Source organism: Balaenoptera borealis (genome assembly GCF_965194805.1).
Source record: "Balaenoptera borealis genome assembly, chromosome: 11".
Lineage (NCBI taxonomy): Eukaryota > Metazoa > Chordata > Mammalia > Artiodactyla > Balaenopteridae > Balaenoptera > Balaenoptera borealis.
The window spans coordinates 54929461-54945457 of NC_138868.1; the positions used below are offsets into that span (position 1 = coordinate 54929461).

The following is a 15997-nucleotide window of genomic DNA, read 5'->3' on the forward strand; positions in this document are numbered from 1 at the left end:
TGCACCTGAGTGAAGCTGGCCTGTTTACTACTTGTTTAAAAATATTCATAACATAAGTAGCTACATCTAGTAAGCATCTAGTAAGTGCCAGCCACTTGTTAAGTGCTTGACAAGCCCTCACACTGGATGCTCAAGGCAAGGTCACGAAGTAGGTGCTGCTATTACCATCCCTTTAGAGACAAGGATCCCGAGACTGGGAGCTGGTGGGACTTGCCGCGGTGCAAAGCCAGCCTGTGACAAGGGACTCTGGGGCCTGCGGGCCATGCTGCAGGACCCTGTCCATCCTGTAGCAGTTGGCCCCTTGCAGCTTGCCACCCGGGTCACTCGTCTGGCCCAGAACTACCTACTACCTTAGAACAATTCAGAAGTGGTGTCCTGGGTTTCCCACTGGTCCTGTGGGCAGAGACTCTGTCCACTCCCCCCGCTCTCCCACTCTCAACAGGGAGAGACTGGGCAGCCTCGCGTCCCTGTAGAGAGATGAGGGCCCGGGTGTGGGAGGCCATGGCTGGGGAGGCGTCCGCAGAGCAGCCAAGAGTCCAAGACTCAGAGAGGAACTCCCACAGCTTGCTGCACGTCCAGGGATGGGTGAGGACCTGGCCTCCTGCCCGCAGCTAGCTTCCAGCCGCGCCCAGGGAAGGAGAGGCAGGAAGGAGGGCCAGCCAGGTCTTCAGCAGTGGGACCGAGGCCCCGGCATGGAGCCTCCCCTGCTCAGCGTCTGGGCTGGGTGCAGAGGAAAGGGTGCCAGGCGCGGGTCTCGGGCCCTGGGACCTGTGAGGTGGCCTTGGCAAGCCCCGTACCCTCTCAGAGCCTCAGTTTCTGCCCGCTGACGCTTTGAGCGGCAGAAGTGTCCAGAGAGACAATGTGTGTGAATGCCCTTGGTGGGATGGGGGGGTGCCCTCTCTGTTTTCTTACTGTCATTGTTGTTGATACGTAACCTCAGGGCACTCTTGAGTCTGTCCCGGCAGGGCTCAGATGGGGGCAGAGGTATGCTCTGCTCAGATAAGAGGTCCCCTGGCTCCCTGACCGGATGGCAGGGGCACCACCGTGTGATTATAGGGGCCATCAGAACAGTCAGGTGAGCCAGGAAAATAATAACATGGCCTGCTCCGTCCTGCCGCCAGAGATCGCAGCTGGGAAAGAGCACGGTGGGACTGCGTGGCATGGCGGGAGTGGGGTGTGCCAGTGGGGGCCACTTGCCCTTGTGCCTGCCTGTTCCACATGTGGATATCCATGGGGAAAGCCCCAGCCCAGGGCTGGTCTCAGCTAATTGTGCCTCCAGCCTTCCCCCAGGGTGGGCACCAATGCATCAGAGGGGGCTGGGCTGAGCTGGGCTGGACTAGGAAGACCCCTGTCTCTAGAGGGACCTTGGAGGTCCCCGGCCCTCTCTGGACATTAGGGTTCCCACCTGTAGATGAAGGATTTCTTTCTGACTACTTCTCCAAGATGGGTGATCCTGACAGAGGCTGAGGGTTGAGGTTTGCAGGGCCCTGTGCTGGGAACAGGCTGAGGTGGAGAGTTAGGGCCGCCCGTTCAGGCCTCTGCAGATCACTCCAGCCCCACGTCTGTGGCCTGTTCCTTTACGTCCCTCCTCTGGACTTTGCCACGTCGTCCCCCCAGAGTCCCTGTCTCCCTGCACCTGCCTCACCCCCTCCAGAGTGTGCAGACCTCACCCCCACGCAACAGAAAGGGCTCCTCAAGGGCAGGTCTCTGGCAGGTGCCTGGCACAGGGGAGGTACTGGGAGCTGTTTGCTGAAGGACCAACTCCAGGCAGAGAGAACAGCACGGGAAGTGCTCAGAGCTGGAGGAGACCTGGCCCACTTGGGCCCCAGCACGTCCCTGGTACGGCTCAGGGACCGAGATGGGCTGGGCACAGAAGTGGGAGAAGAAGGGGCTAGAGTGGGCATTTGGAGTAGACTGAGAGGGCCTTGAATGCTGGGCTGAGACCTGGTGTCGGGGAGGCCGCTGCACAGGACACATTTGTTCTAGGAAGCAGCCCTGTGTCCACAGCGCAGAGGGCACAGCACAGAGCCAGGAAACGAGGCAGAGACCAGGGGCAGTGGGCCTGGAGAGTGTGGCGGGCGTGGGAGAGATTCTAGAGCCTTGACAGAATGGTAGGATGGTCACAGAAGAGGTGCCCACCCCGCTGGATGGGGGCCTTGCTGGGCCCTGGGGTCTCCCAGCACAGGGCAGAGGCAGGAGTGGTGCTGGGGTTCAGTAGCTGCAGTGCCTGGAGCCCGATGCAGCCCTGGGGTGGGGGGCGGGGCTTAGTCTAGGGCAGTCCACCTGGGGCGGCCTGGGGCAGGGGCAGTCACCAGCTACCCCAAGACAACTTGGCCGGTTTGGGGTTGGGGTGCCCTGGGCTGAGGGCTTCTGCCTCAGCTGGAGGCTGACACAGCCCCTGTCCCATCCCTCTCTGACACCCAGAGCCTCCTGCCCACCAGCGCCTCCTCCCCTGATCTCCCCGGAACTCATCTCCGTGCTTCAAGGCTGGGATCAATGATATTTCTTCCAGGCAGCCTCCCTTGAGCCTTCCCTACTCTGGGTTCCCAGGATTCCTGGGCTTCCAGCTCTGTCATGCTGTGTTGGCAACATCTGAGTGTTTTTTGAAATTAATTAATTAATCATTTTAATCATTCATTATTAAATTAATTACTAATTTTAATAAATAATTAATTATTTATTTTTGGCTGTGTTGGGTCTTCGTTGCTGTGCAGGGGCTTTCTCTAATTGTGGCGAGCGGGGGCTACTCTTTGCTGTGGTGCGCGGGCTTCTCATTGAGGTGGCTTCTCTTGTGGCGGAGCACGAGCCCTGGAGCACGTGGGCTCAGTAGCTGTGGCGCACGGGCTTAGTTGGTCCGCGGCATGTGGGATCTTCCCGGACCAGGGCTTAAATCCATGTCCCCTGCATTGGCAGGTGGATTCTTAACCACTGCGCCACCAGGGAAGTCCAACATCTGAGTCTTTGTCCTTTGCCCTGTGCTCCCAGGATCACCCTGAAGTCTGGGACTCCTGGGTGTGACTGAATCAGGGGTGTGTGTCCCCAGGATACTGAGTGACTGTGGGTAATTCGTGCGTCTCTGAGCCTTAGTTTCTCAGTCTGTAAAGTAGTGTGATGATCATCATCAGGCCCATCCCACAGGCTGCCAAGGGCCTGGGGAGACTATGTAGCTGAGAGCATCTCTGGGTGTTCTAAGTATCCTGCCCAAGGAGCCATGTCATCACCAAGCCTCCCCTGGGGTGCAGGTGCTACATGTGCCTGGCACCCATTGGGACCGGAAGAAGGGAGGCTGCTCCCTGTCTGGTCTGTGGTTTCATCTGAGCCACCCGCACCCTGAGGGCTCTGCCCAGCTCATGCCCAGCCCTGCCCCTCCCTGCCCTGCCCTGTCTGTCCCAGAAGCTGCCCCCCACCCAGGCCCCCATTGTTCTCGGAGCCCTTCCATCTGGGATCCTGCTCCCAGTCTGGAGCTCTGGAGAAAACGCTCATTCCAAGGATTCCATAGCCCCTACCTCTGCCCTCAGCCTCCTTCAAAGAGGCCACTGGAACTGGGGTCCTCTTGACAGAGGTGCCAGGCCGCATGCCCCCCCCACGCCCCTCAGGCTTTACCAGCTCAGCTGCTTCTGAAGTTCTTCCAGGGGTGCTGAGGGGCCCGTGCCGTGGAGGGTGCAGCTAGGGAAGCCTGGCTGGGATGGTTGAGCTCAACCCAGGCCCAGAGCTCGGGCAGCCGCAGTGAAGCCACTGCCCTCTTGGGAACTCAGTTTCCCTGAGATTTACAGAAAGAAAGCCTGTCAGAGACAGCAGGGTGCGGTGGTCCCAAGCTTGGGCTTCGCAGTCAGATGCCTCCGGGCCCTGATCCTGGCTCTGACCTGTGCAGGTGGTAAGGCCTCTGTAGGCCTCAGTTTTCTCCTTCATCAAATGGGGATGGTACCAGCACCTACCTCACGGGTGGCTGTGTGGTTTAGATGAGCTATGTAGACACCCCACCCAGCTCAGGGCCTGGTCCGGTGAGCGAAAAGGGGAACAGTCATCCCTAAGGGGCCTTCCAAAAGTACCCCTCACCCGTGTCACCTCCTGCCACTCTTTGCTCCCCATCACAGACCGTCCATGCGGTCCTGCCCTGTGCCTTTCCCCACGCTGTCCCCATGCCTAGCATCCTTTTCCCCTCCACAGCATTTGTCTCCCCAGAGACTTGCTGGCCCTGCCCATCCCACCCTGACCTCTCCCACGTCGACCTCCCCATCTCTTCAGTGAGTCCCCACCATGGACCTAGCACAGTACACACCACCCCACCCACTGCCCCCCAGGACACATACCCCCTCCAGCACACCTCCTTGACCGGAATCCTGGCTGACAGAGACATTCTCTGCTTTACGATTCAGCCCTCCTGCTGAGCTCCTCTCCTGGAGCTGCCCTCAGGTTCCTCCCTGCTGGGAAGGAAGGGGTGTTGGGAGGTCTGTTGGGAAGACAGGCACGTGACACCCTCTGAAACACAATGATCTGAGCATGTGGGAGGCCAGGAGCTGCCCGGAGGAGGGACCTTAACTCTGTCGGGGAAGGGGATGATCAAAGAAGGCTTCTCAGAGGAGGTGGTGCTGAGCTGGATTTTGAGTGGTGAGTACGACTCTTCAGGCAGACAAGGGGTGAGGGGTCCTGCCTCACGGTGGGCAAACACAAGCAACGCCCCAAAGCCTGAAGCCACAGGAAGGGCTGAGGTGCACACGGTGGAAGGGCTGGGAGAAGGGGGAGGTCTGGGGAGGCAGTGGAGGCTGGATCGAAACGGGGGGCATGGGACAGGCTCAGGCACTGGGGAGCGGCTGGACAGATGTGATTGGCTGCTGGCAGCAGATGGGTTGGAAGGGGTGAGACTGGAGGCCCGAGGAGGGGCAGGCGCCCAGCCCAAGTCCCACTATGGAGGGAATAATGGAGCTTAAATAAGGGAGGAAATAAGAAGAATTCATGGGAGCTTCTCAGGCTCATGGCTGAGCTTCTCCTATACTCTCCTGGCACTTCTCCTCCTGGGCAATCTCATCCCCACCCCTCACCTGGACCTGCAAAATCCTCCTCACTTGTCCCTCTGCCCCTGCAGGATGCTCTACCCAGGAGTCCAGGTGAATTTTTTTAAGTCTCTTTTCCAAGCCTCAGTGTCCCATCCAGGCTGGCGAAGCCTTGGGGCAGGGCTGGGGCCTGCTCACTGACCGGTCACCCTCGTGCCCAGCTGGGCACTGGCTGCGAAGATGCACAGTCACGGAGACCCTCCAGTGATTCCGACGCTGCCTAGGATGGCGCCTCGCCTCTGGTCCCTCTCCCCAGGCTCTGCTCTCCAGCTGCGCTGGCCTTGAACTTGCTCTGCTTGCTCCTTCTCGTTCAGCCTCCACAGGCTTTCCCTCCACCTGGGCCGCCCTCGCCTCACCCCGCTGACTAGTCACTGCTCATCAGGTCTTAGCTTTAAAGACCATCCTTTCCCCAGAACAGCCCTTCCTGACCCTCAGGGTGCCTTCCATCCTTCCTCCCGTCTCTCCCTGCAGAGTCATCTCCGTAGTGGCCATTTGTGAGGTTAGATGATGGCTCCCCGCCAGGGCGTAAGTCCCACCGGGGCAGAGGGCAGTACAGCTTGGGCCACAGAGCGAGTTAGGCAGAGCGGGGAGCTGAGCCTCACACTCCTAGGCCCTTGCTCAGGGATGTTTCCAGAGCCCCTCTCAGCCTCCACGGGCTGGACGGGGCAGGGCCCTCCTGGTGGGCCTCACAAAGAGACTCGGGCAGAGGCGGGACTGAACCCAGGCCAGCCCAGGGCCATACCGCCACCCTCCTGCCCCTCACCTGCCCCTAGTTCTCCCTGAGGCCTGAGGGTTTCCACCCACACTGCCTGGAGGGCCACATCCCCACCTTCTGCTGTGACATCCTCCTATTCCCACCAAGACCCAACTCAGATGGTACCCTCTCCCTGAAGCTGAAGCTGTTGCTGACCTCCAGGCAGGGTTGGCCACCCCTGCCTCAGGACACCCCTGTGTCGTTCATTAGCTGTCTACCAGTCAGTCTCTCCTCCCCGAATGAGGTCTGGAGCCTCTTGAAGGCAGGGCCTGAGGCTGCCTCTGTCTCCGAGTTCCCCACTCCCAGCTAGGGGGTCTCAGTTGGGTTTGGTGTTGACTGTGGTTGGATGGGGGAAGCAGGACGGATGAGTGGGGTGACAGAAGGAACACACCCATCTCCAAATGGCCTCCAGCCGGTGAGTGGGCCTCACCCTGCCCTTGCTGGCCTGATTTGTGGGGGTCCCTGAGGTGGTGAAAGGAGCCTGGGCCCCCTTCCCCTTCCTGCTTGGCCCACATGCACCTCTTGGAGGCTCTGAGACAGAGAACCCCCTCGGAGGAGGCATCTCTCAACAGCGTCAGGAAAGGGACACGGTCAGCTCAGTCAGCCCATTTGTCACCCCACTGGTCGACACCTGCCTGGCTCTGGCCTCCCCCCGTGGCCTGTTTCCCTTGGAGCCATTTCCCAGAGCTGTCTGCTCCCCATGAACAAAACCCACTCGTTTCCTTCTGAAAATACAAACCACTTCCTGGCTTCGCAGAGAACTGCCCGGGTGAAATGGGCCATGGTCTCAGAATAGTGTGTGTGCCTCTCTCCACCGGCCAGCTGGTCAGGGATGTGTCCCCCTTCTCTCCCCTCCCCATCCCCCCCTCCCATCCCCCATCCCGGCTCATATACACCCCCACAGGCATACACACTCAGCCCATCACCAGCCTCGACCCCAGGCCTCCCAAGTGTCCAGCCCTGCACAGAGGACTGGGACCGGTGCAGAGTGTTCTTTTATTCAGTAGACTCTCACCAAGCATCTTTTCCATGCCAGGGCCTGGGCTGGGCACCGGGGTGTCAGGTGGGCATGCCCTGGCCCTGCCCTAAGACTTTGTCAGTCTGGATGGGAACACTGAGGTATGGAGAAAAGCCAGATCCTGTAACCCCACATCGGGGTTTGCATCCTGACTTGGCCACTCACACGGCTGTGTGGCCAGGACAAATCCTGGGACCTTGTCGCTGAGTGCCGATGGCACAGGGCTGGGCTGTGTGGAGGAGCAGAGGCGGTGAGCAGATGCCGCCAGGTGTCCTCAGGCGGGCTTGTCCCCTGTACAACCTACGCAGTCCTTAGTTAATGAGCAGGCTACAAGGCGACAAATACTCGGGGCTGAGGGAACAATTCGCTCCAGGAAGTACTGAAGAGTTTCCCAAGTGGGTGAGGTTGCCCAGAACCCCCGGAGGTGGGAGCCTGGAGTCCGCGTCTCACTCCCTCCAGGAGGCCCGCAGCCCAGGCCTCCCATTGGACAGAAGGGAGCTCTGAGGTCCAGAGAGGAGCGGGAACTTGTCTCAGTAGATTGTGGTTCAGGGCGGCTGGGGCAGGAGGGGCACTGAACCCAGGTTCACCGTAGGTGTCCCCACAATGCCAGGTGAGGCGGAAGAGGAGAAAGGAGGGGGAGATCTGCAGAGGAATCGGTGGCAGGGTGGCCGCACCGGCATGGAGTCCAGGGGGCTGATGAAAAGTCTAACAACCCCTGGACATCCCGCAGGCCCTGCAGACCCAACCCCTCCAACACCTCACCACCCACCCTCAGCCCCGCTCTCCCCGGGTTCTCTCTCTCTCGGCAGGGTGATCCTACCCTCCCGAAGCCCAGCCAGAGTTCGGCCATTCCCCAAATATCCTCCCTCTCCCTCCCTCCCCACAGTGAGTCTGTCCACGAGGCCTGGTGGCTCCACCTCTTGAAAACCTCTCCATGGTGAAGGTGGGAGCACCCGTAACTCTCACTCGCTGCTGGAGGAGCAGGAACTGGCACAAGCACTTTGGAAAAGTGTTGCCATTCAGGATGAATATTGTGAGTTACGGCTCCTGTGAGCCAGCACTGGGGATGGACCCAGTGATGTGCTGGTAAATGTTGACCAGCCAGCTCTTTTTAAAAAGCCCCAATTTGTAGCATTTGCTAATTCCTATGGTGTAAATATTTCCCCACGGTCCGTTTGGAACTATGTACCAAGGTGATGTCACCGAATGCAGAGTTGGGAAGAGAAGCACATAATGGGCCCTAGTGCTGGCTCCACTAGATACATCCCACACAGAGGACTAGAATATTCACACAGCACTACTCCTAATAGCCCCAAACTGACGCTACCACATGCCCACCTGCAGTAGAAACAGTAAATAAACTGTGGTCTGTTCACACAATGGAATATCATGCAGCCACACAAGGGGACAAGCCACTGGGGCTACGTGCAGCCTCGTGGGTGACCGCCACTTGTTTGGTGTTGAACAAGAGCAGCTGGACACAAATGGGTACACACTGCGCTAAGAAGTTCCAACACAGACAAAATAAACCTGCAGTGACAGAGGGCAGGATATCGGTCACCCTGGAAGGAGGTCCTGCCGGGACAGGGCACAGGGCGCTGTCCTGTTTCTGGACCTGCTTGGTGGTTACTCAGGTGTGTTCACTTTTGATAATTTGCTGAGCCCTGTATTTATGATTTGTGCACTTTCCTGTATCATGTTATACTTCAGTAACGAGTTTTCGTGAAAACAACACCACCACCCAGCCCCCTCAGCTTCCCCAGACCACCCACGCTCTAGCTCCACCAAACTTTTTTTTCCTCATAGCATATCAATGGACACAGCTTTTATCCATTTTTTTCCTTTTTTTATATTGAGATATAATTGGCATACGACAGTATATTAGTTTCAGGTGTACATAATGATTCACTGTTTGTATATATTGTGAAATGATCACCACAATAAGTCTAGTTAACATCTGTCACCATATACTGTTAGAAAATTTTTTTTCTTGTGATCAGAACTTTTAAGATCTACTCTCTTAGCCACTTTCAAATATACAATAAAGAATTTTTAACTATAGTAGCACCAAACTTCTTAACATTCATTCAAGAGATAGTCACTGAGTGCTTACCATGTGCCAGGCCCTCTTCCCCAACCGTGCTGTGCCCTCTTCCCCAACCGTGCTGTACCCTCTAAAAGGACTGTCATTTTGCACATGCTGTTCCCTCTGCCATAAGGGCCTTCTCATAGCTCAGCTGCCTGAGAACTCATCTTCAAAATTTTGGCCAGGCTTCATCTCCCCATCCTCCCACGGAACTCCCTGACCCCAGGTTGTGTTAAGGGCCCCTCCTCGGGGCTTCCACAGCCCCTGAGCTTCCTGTTGTCCCAGCACTGAGCACCCCGGTTTGTCATTGTCATTGCCTGTGTCCACACCTGTCTCCCCACCAGACTGTGACCTCATCCTGGACAAAGGCCAGGTCTGACTCATCTCGGGGTCCCCAGCCCCACCTCAGGGCCTGGAGTGGAGCTGGCATCAGGAAAGGTGTGTGGAGGGACTTCCCTGGCAGTTCAGTGGTTAAGACTCTGAGCTTCCACTGCAGGGGGCCTGGGTTTGATCCCTAGTCGGGGAACTAAGGTCCCACATGCTGCATGGTGTGACCAAAAAAAAAAAAAAAAAAACTGTGTGGAGTGAGTGGAGGAATCGGGTGATAAATGAGCCAAGGGAGCAGAGTCCTGGAGTTTTCTAGGCGGTTCTGATTTCACAGTTTCTTTCCAGTTGTCACCATAAGAACTCAGCTATTGGCAGATCATGTGTCTCTACTGATGTTTTGGAAAGCACCGTCCCCATCTCCGGTTGGGCGCAGGGCCTGGGGTCGTGGGGTACACAGTGGGCTGTGTGGTTTGAGTTAAGGTTTGAGCTCTGGCTCTGCCTCAGTGGGTCCCTGTTCCCTCCACTCCCCAAAACTTCAGTCCCCGATCTGTGATTGGAGACCGGAAAGTGTCTGAGGGTCCTTGTCAGGCAGCCATTTCTGCCCTTGCCATGTCTTCTCCAAGCTGCCCTTGGGCCTCACGCTCCAGCGCCTGTGGCTGTGGGAGGTGAGACCGACAGCAGCAGAGGTGGAACCCCCGGCGCATTAATGGGGCTTGTGTTTACCCAGGCTGGGCCCATAAAATGTCTCAAGCGGAACTGAGCTTGGCTTGGAGCAATCTGGCATTGTCCGTTCCAGCTCTTGAACCTTGGAATGGACCACCTGGGTGGACATCTCATTCCCTAGACACCTTGAAAAACTCCAGAGGGAAGGCTGGCAAGGCCTTGGAGCAGAGGAGTGGACAAGGTTGGGTTTGCAGGACCTGGGGACCTGAGAGGTCAACTTGTCCAGCCCCCAGTCCCATGCAAGGATCGCCTGCAGGCTGCATTATGGCCTAAGGGGAGAAGGACCTGTCCTGAGTGCTGTCTCTCAGCAGAACCCTGCACTAGTGCCCAGGAGGCACGGCTCTCTGACACGCCACCTCTGCCCAGTCTGTGGCTTCTTTCCGTACTGAGTTGCTGAGTTCCTGAGGGTAGGAACTTGAGTCTCCTCATCCCTCTGTCTCCAGCCTGGCCCTTTTCTAAGTTCCTCCTCTGTGCCCTGCCCTGTGCTGAGCTCTTTGGACCAAGGAAGCATCAGACTCAGTCTTTCCTTTGGGTCATTTATGTCTAGGAGGAAAAGCACCTGGGTACCCAATGCATCAGAGGATAAGTCAGGAGTTCATCCCTCCAACCATCCACCCACACACCATCCATCCATCAACCCACCCACCATCCATCCCTCCATCTACCCATCCATCCATCCATCCAACCATCTCTTGACAATAGTCCCATCAGCTTCTGGGGAGCAAAGCTATAAGCACAGGCTTTGGGGTCACGTGGTTCTGAGTTCAGATCTGTCCCCCATTGTATGATCTCTCTGGGCCTCAGTTTCCTCATCATTAAAAAACCTGCCTCACAGGGTAGTTATGAGATTCCCTGAGACAAGACAGGCAAAGTGATGAGAACAGTGCCTGCACTGAGGCAGACTTACCTGGAAGGTAATGAAATCTGCGTTTAGGGGCCCTTTGCTTACACTTGTCTCTTCTCTGGAAGATACTCTCGAAATGTGTTCTCATGGTCATATATTTTTATAAAATTGTGAGAAGTATTTTAGCCACAAACGGTTGATAGCACTTTTTCTCCCTGAATCCCCCTCCGTCTTCCTTTCCTGTTGAGTGGTGTTGAGTGGCTGAGGCATTTAGGGATCTGGCTAATGGGAGGTTGAGTTGAGGATATACTTACTGTACTTGGGGATTAGTGGTGTATTTGTATATGCTTTGCAGTCACTTACGGGTGTAGTTATTGTTAGCCGTCCTAGTATAGGAACAGCTTCCAGCATGAAGAACCCTGCTGTGCACTGTGCAGACTCATTCAGCGTTGGAACTGCAACCGGCCCTGGAAGCATGTGGATGGTGGGAGAGAAACAAGGTGTGACATGAATGCACCTGGAGGTTAGTCTGTGGAATATTCTTTCAAGCATCAGTTGTGCCAAACTGTAGGCAAAGAATTTGGGCCTTATCAAAATAGAAACTCTCTCCTGTCAGTAATGGCACTGTGGCCTGAATAATTAGAAATTATAAATGCATCTTTTTTTTCTTGCTGGGAATCATGTGGAATAGAACTGACTAGAAGTTCTGTGTTTGTAGGGCACCATCTGTAGCAGTATACAACCAGCAAGTACCTTTGTGTCTAAAGTTGCTTATTTTATGTATCCCAACTGTTATTATGAGGAGGCAAAGAAAGAGTACGTAGTCCAAAATTACAAGAAAAATGTGTTATGAAGGTATTTCTGACACTTAATTTTTAAAAAAGATTGTATTACTTTTCTGAATTTGTTGGTGTTTGTGGTATTCAGCCACTTTAAAAAATTTGTAATTAATTGTGACTTCTTTTCTCATTCTGATTATTTACTTTTGTACTTGGTTTTGTATTTCTTTTGGTATTTTCTTCTTAAAGAGGGCTCCCCAAATCGTATACGTTTTAGGTTCCTGAAAACTGGATCAGGCCCTGCCTAGCACATAGTAAGTGCTCACTAGTGCTGGAAATTTCTGACTTGGTCCTCTTGCTCTAGCCAGGAGGCCAGTCAAGGTCTTCCCCCTCCTCCCACCATTGAACCCAACGCCCCCTACCCATGTTGCAATTATAAACAGATACATGGCAGCAGATATCAGGGCAGATGCAATGTCAATGCTGGCACAGCCAGCCAATGTCCCTATCACACATCTGTCTCTCCCACCAGAAGGGAGGCTCCCAGGCAAAGACGTGTGTGACTCCTTTGGGTCCCCAGTGCCCAGCACAAGCCTGGCAAGGATGAGGTCCTCGAGCCCACAGGAGGGATCTGTCTCGGGCTCAGTGTCCGCCACAGCTGGGTGCCCCTAGCTTCCTTCACTTTTCACCTGATGGATAGAGAAGAATGTAGCTTGGTGGTGTTAAACTGAGCCCTCGGGACCCTCAGAGGGGCCCCAGGAGCAGCCAAGAGGATGGAGGGAAGGCTGAGGGGTTAGGGTTCTAAGACCCCCTCACCTTCCTTCAACCAGAGCACCTTCCCTTTTGTTGGATGTATTGGCTGGGCTTCTACACAAGCGTTCATCTGGAAAATGTGTTGCAATGTGAGAAACAGGATGGAAAAGCACTGGTGTGCCCCGCCCCTCCTGTGCACCGTAGGAAGCACAGAGCTGTGCTCCAGGCTCATGCTTGGTAAGTAGAGAGACGCTCCCAGCAGGCATTTTGTGAGTTGACCTCACCCCTTGCATCCTTGTATTTTTTTCTTCCCTTTTGGTCCCTTGTTCCTTTAAAAACTGGTTAAATTCTGTATGTCTGCAGTCCACCTCCTTTTGAAATGAGGTGGGCTAGAAATAAATTCACCTAAAGGTTTAACAAAAGTGTGTTGAATGAAGGATCCTCCAAACACATGTCCTCTTGCCCAGCCCAGCCCTCTTCACAATTCTCGTTCCCTCCCTTCCTCCCTCATGGGATAATTATCAGCTCCCTGTCTGCTTTCCCCACTGGATGATGAGCAGGGGCCGTGTGTACCCATCTAGCACTCTCCCCAGACAGGGCAAGTTCTCACTACATGATTATGGAAAGAAGGAGGGGAGGGAGGAAAGGATGGCCTATGTCACAACCCGTCGCGCAGGGTGTGTGTCAGAGCACGCTCGGGCTCTGGATTGACACACACCCAGGTTCGAATCTTGCCTCCACAGCCTGCCAACTATGAAACTATGGGCAGGGACTTCCCTGGTGGTCCAGCGGTTAAGACTCCACGCTCCCAATGCAGGGGGTCTGGGTTCAATCCCTGGTCAGAGAACTAGATCCCACATACTGTAAAAAAATCCCGCAGGTGGCAACAAAGATCCCGTGTACGGCAACTAAGACCCAGTGCAACCAAATAAGTAAATATTAAAAAAAAAAAAAAAAAGAAAAGAAACTATGGGCAAATAACTTTCCCTCTCTGAGCCTCGTCTCTAAAACAGGAATAATACGTGCTCAGGAAAGGGCTGGAGAATGAACTGAACTGACTTGGAAAGGGAGGGGGCCTCTGCACGCAGAGCCTGTCCTAAGCTGGGCCTCCCCTCTCCCACGAGTTCCTCAGCCCCGGGGGCTCCAAGTCCAGTGGGGCAGAACCTTTTAATTGGGACAGGCCGGGAGGGTGAGCGGAGGCAATCAAGCCTGCCCAGGCTTGGCAGACAGCCTGGTCCCCCGAAGCTTGCCCATGCGGCTGCCAGCATCCAACAACAGGGCATTCCAAGGCCTGTCTGCCACTGGCCACGCAGCCTGCGTGGAGTCCTTGAGGCTTGGTGTACATGGTTAGGAGCCCAATGTGACAGGATGGACACAGAGTGGGTACCAAGCCAATGCCAGGTGAGTTGAATAGTTACATTCTATGGGCACATAGATACATCTGGCCCTAAATGGGAAAAGTGAAATAATACAATACCAGCCATTTATTGAGTGCCTACAATAATGAGACATATTTATATTACTTAACACTCTCTCTGAGTACTATTCCCATTTTACAGATGGAGAAACTGAGGCCCAGGGAGGTTAAAATTTGCTCAAGGTCACAGAGAAGGCATGTACTGTGGTCAGGGTTCGAGCCTCACCATGTACTCCTAAAGTGTGCGCTGTTGCCCTGCCAGGGCCACCCAGCTCTCAGTGCACATCCATGTGAACCAAACCCTCCTCTGCCCAACCTGGTGTTGGGGCTGGAGGTTCAAGATAAACCTGCAGGGCTCTGCCAGGGTAGGTTAGCCTCAACACAGACAATGCTAAGAGGAGGTAGCCACTCCCAGAGAAGGAGCTGGAAGAATCTGAACTGGGGGCATTAGAGGGCTAGAGGTGGCCTTTGTGCCGAGCTTCGAGGGCCGGGGAGAGAGGATGACCCCTCAAGACCATCTGCTTTGGATCACCCGTTATACAGAAGAGACACATACATGCCCCACAGAGGGATGCAGGGAGCAGGAGCAGAGCAGCACCTGTAACCCAGGCCCTCACATCCCGCCTAGCGCCCTGGCCTGTGCTTCGCCTGCAGCTTCCTCTGGGCCTTTGATAACTGTTCAGAGGTGCAGCCAGGGGGCAAGAAGGTGGGGCAGAGAGAGAACTGACCGTTGACACTGGGGGCAGCCTCAAGAGGGCCCAGTCGGGGTGCTCATATCCCAGAGGGGCCGACTGGGCAGAGGGGATGGCAGACACAGGCGCTACCCACACTAGGCTCATAAGTATTTGCTGAAGGACTTACCTGGTGGTCCAGTGGCTAAGATTCCATGTTCCCAAAGCAGGGGGCCCAGGTTCGATCCCTGGCCAGGGAACTAGATCCCACGTGCCACAACTAAAGATCCCGCAACGAAGATCGAAGATCCCGCGTGTGGCACCTAAGACCAGGCACAGCCAAATAAATACATAAATATTGGGAAAAAAAGTATTTGCTGAATAAATGAACGAATGAATGAGTGAGTGGGGTCCCAGTGGGCAAAGTGAGGGCCAACAGATAGGCGGCACAGAGAGGTAAACGTCTGAACCAGTGTCTGCAAGGACCTATCTCCCAGAAGAGCGGTCCCACATGAGGGCGCAGCCCCGGGAGGAGTGAGCTCCCCATCAGGGGAGGGCGGGAAAGTTACTCTGTGAAGGGCCCGTGGTCAGGACTGCTAGAGCCAGGGTTCTGGCTCCTGAGGAATTGGTGTCTCTGTTTCTGAGATTCTTTCCACCTTGCTGCTGGGGACAAGAGCCAGTTCCCATGAGGAGGAGGAAAGTGCTGGCAGGCTGGAGACCCAGCCGGCTGAAAGGTGACCCCTCTGAAGGTCCGGAAGAGGCGGGGGCCTGCTGAGAGCTTGAGGCCTCCACGCCAGACAGCCTCCTTGTCTGAACGGCCCAGCCAGCCTGCCACCAGCTCACTGTGTGGCTTCCTGTAAGTCTCGACCCCTCAGGGCCCTCACCTGCCGTGTAGGCTCTCAGGGCTGTTCTGAGGCCAAAACAATTCCTATTTCCCTCCACACACTTTGCAACGTAAAAACATGTTTACATTATTCCATTTATATACAGTGGGGAAAAAAACCCACAACTCAGCTTTGGGTACAGTTTCTTAGGTACAAGAATCTCCCACTATAGCTGGGGGTGGGGTGGGAAGTGGCCCCCAGAATAGGCCCGTTCTCATCCTCATCTTCCCAGAGCCACCTCATTATTCAAGTCCCTTCACCTCTCTGAACCTCAGTTTCATCTTCTGTGAAATGAGACTATAAACTATTTTACAAAATCAAAACAAACCACAAAAAGTTCTTAAGAAAGGGATGGGGACTTCCTTGGTAGCGCAGTGGTTAAGAATCCGCCTGCCAGTGCAGGGGACACGGGTTCGATCCCTGTTCCAGCAAGATTCCCACATGCTGCGGAGCAACTAAGCCCGTGCGCCACAACTACTGAGCTTGCGCTCTAGAGCCCGCGAGCCACAGCTACTGAGCCCGGTGCCACAGCTACTGAAGCCCGTGCACCTAGAGCCCGTGCTGTACAAGAGAAGCCACCACAATGAGAAGCCCGCAGACCGCAACGAAGACTAGCCCCCGCTCGCCGCAACTAGAGAAAGCCCGTGTGCAGCAACAAAGACCCAACTCAGCCAAAGATAAAATAAATAA

At 55.2% G+C, this 15997-nt stretch overlaps 1 protein-coding gene across 13 annotated transcripts in view; it reads right to left on the reverse strand.

Moving 5' to 3' along the window:
• Positions 1 to 15997, reverse strand: part of THAP12 (THAP domain containing 12) — a 100570-nt gene that overhangs the window by 17038 nt on the left and 67535 nt on the right. For 6 of the 13 annotated variants that reach the window (XM_082342291.1, XM_082342287.1, XM_082342286.1 and 3 more), the window contains exon 9: positions 14614 to 14746. The exons of 3 other annotated variants lie outside the window; for them this stretch is intronic. In XM_082342291.1, coding sequence (XP_082198417.1) covers positions 14614 to 14746 — 133 coding nt within the window. Of the gene's footprint in view, positions 1 to 4312; positions 4422 to 11088; positions 11271 to 14613; positions 14747 to 15997 lie in introns of those variants that run through there. 4 more of the 13 variants (XR_014231581.1, XR_014231582.1, XM_082342288.1 and 1 more) reach the window with 3 other exon arrangements.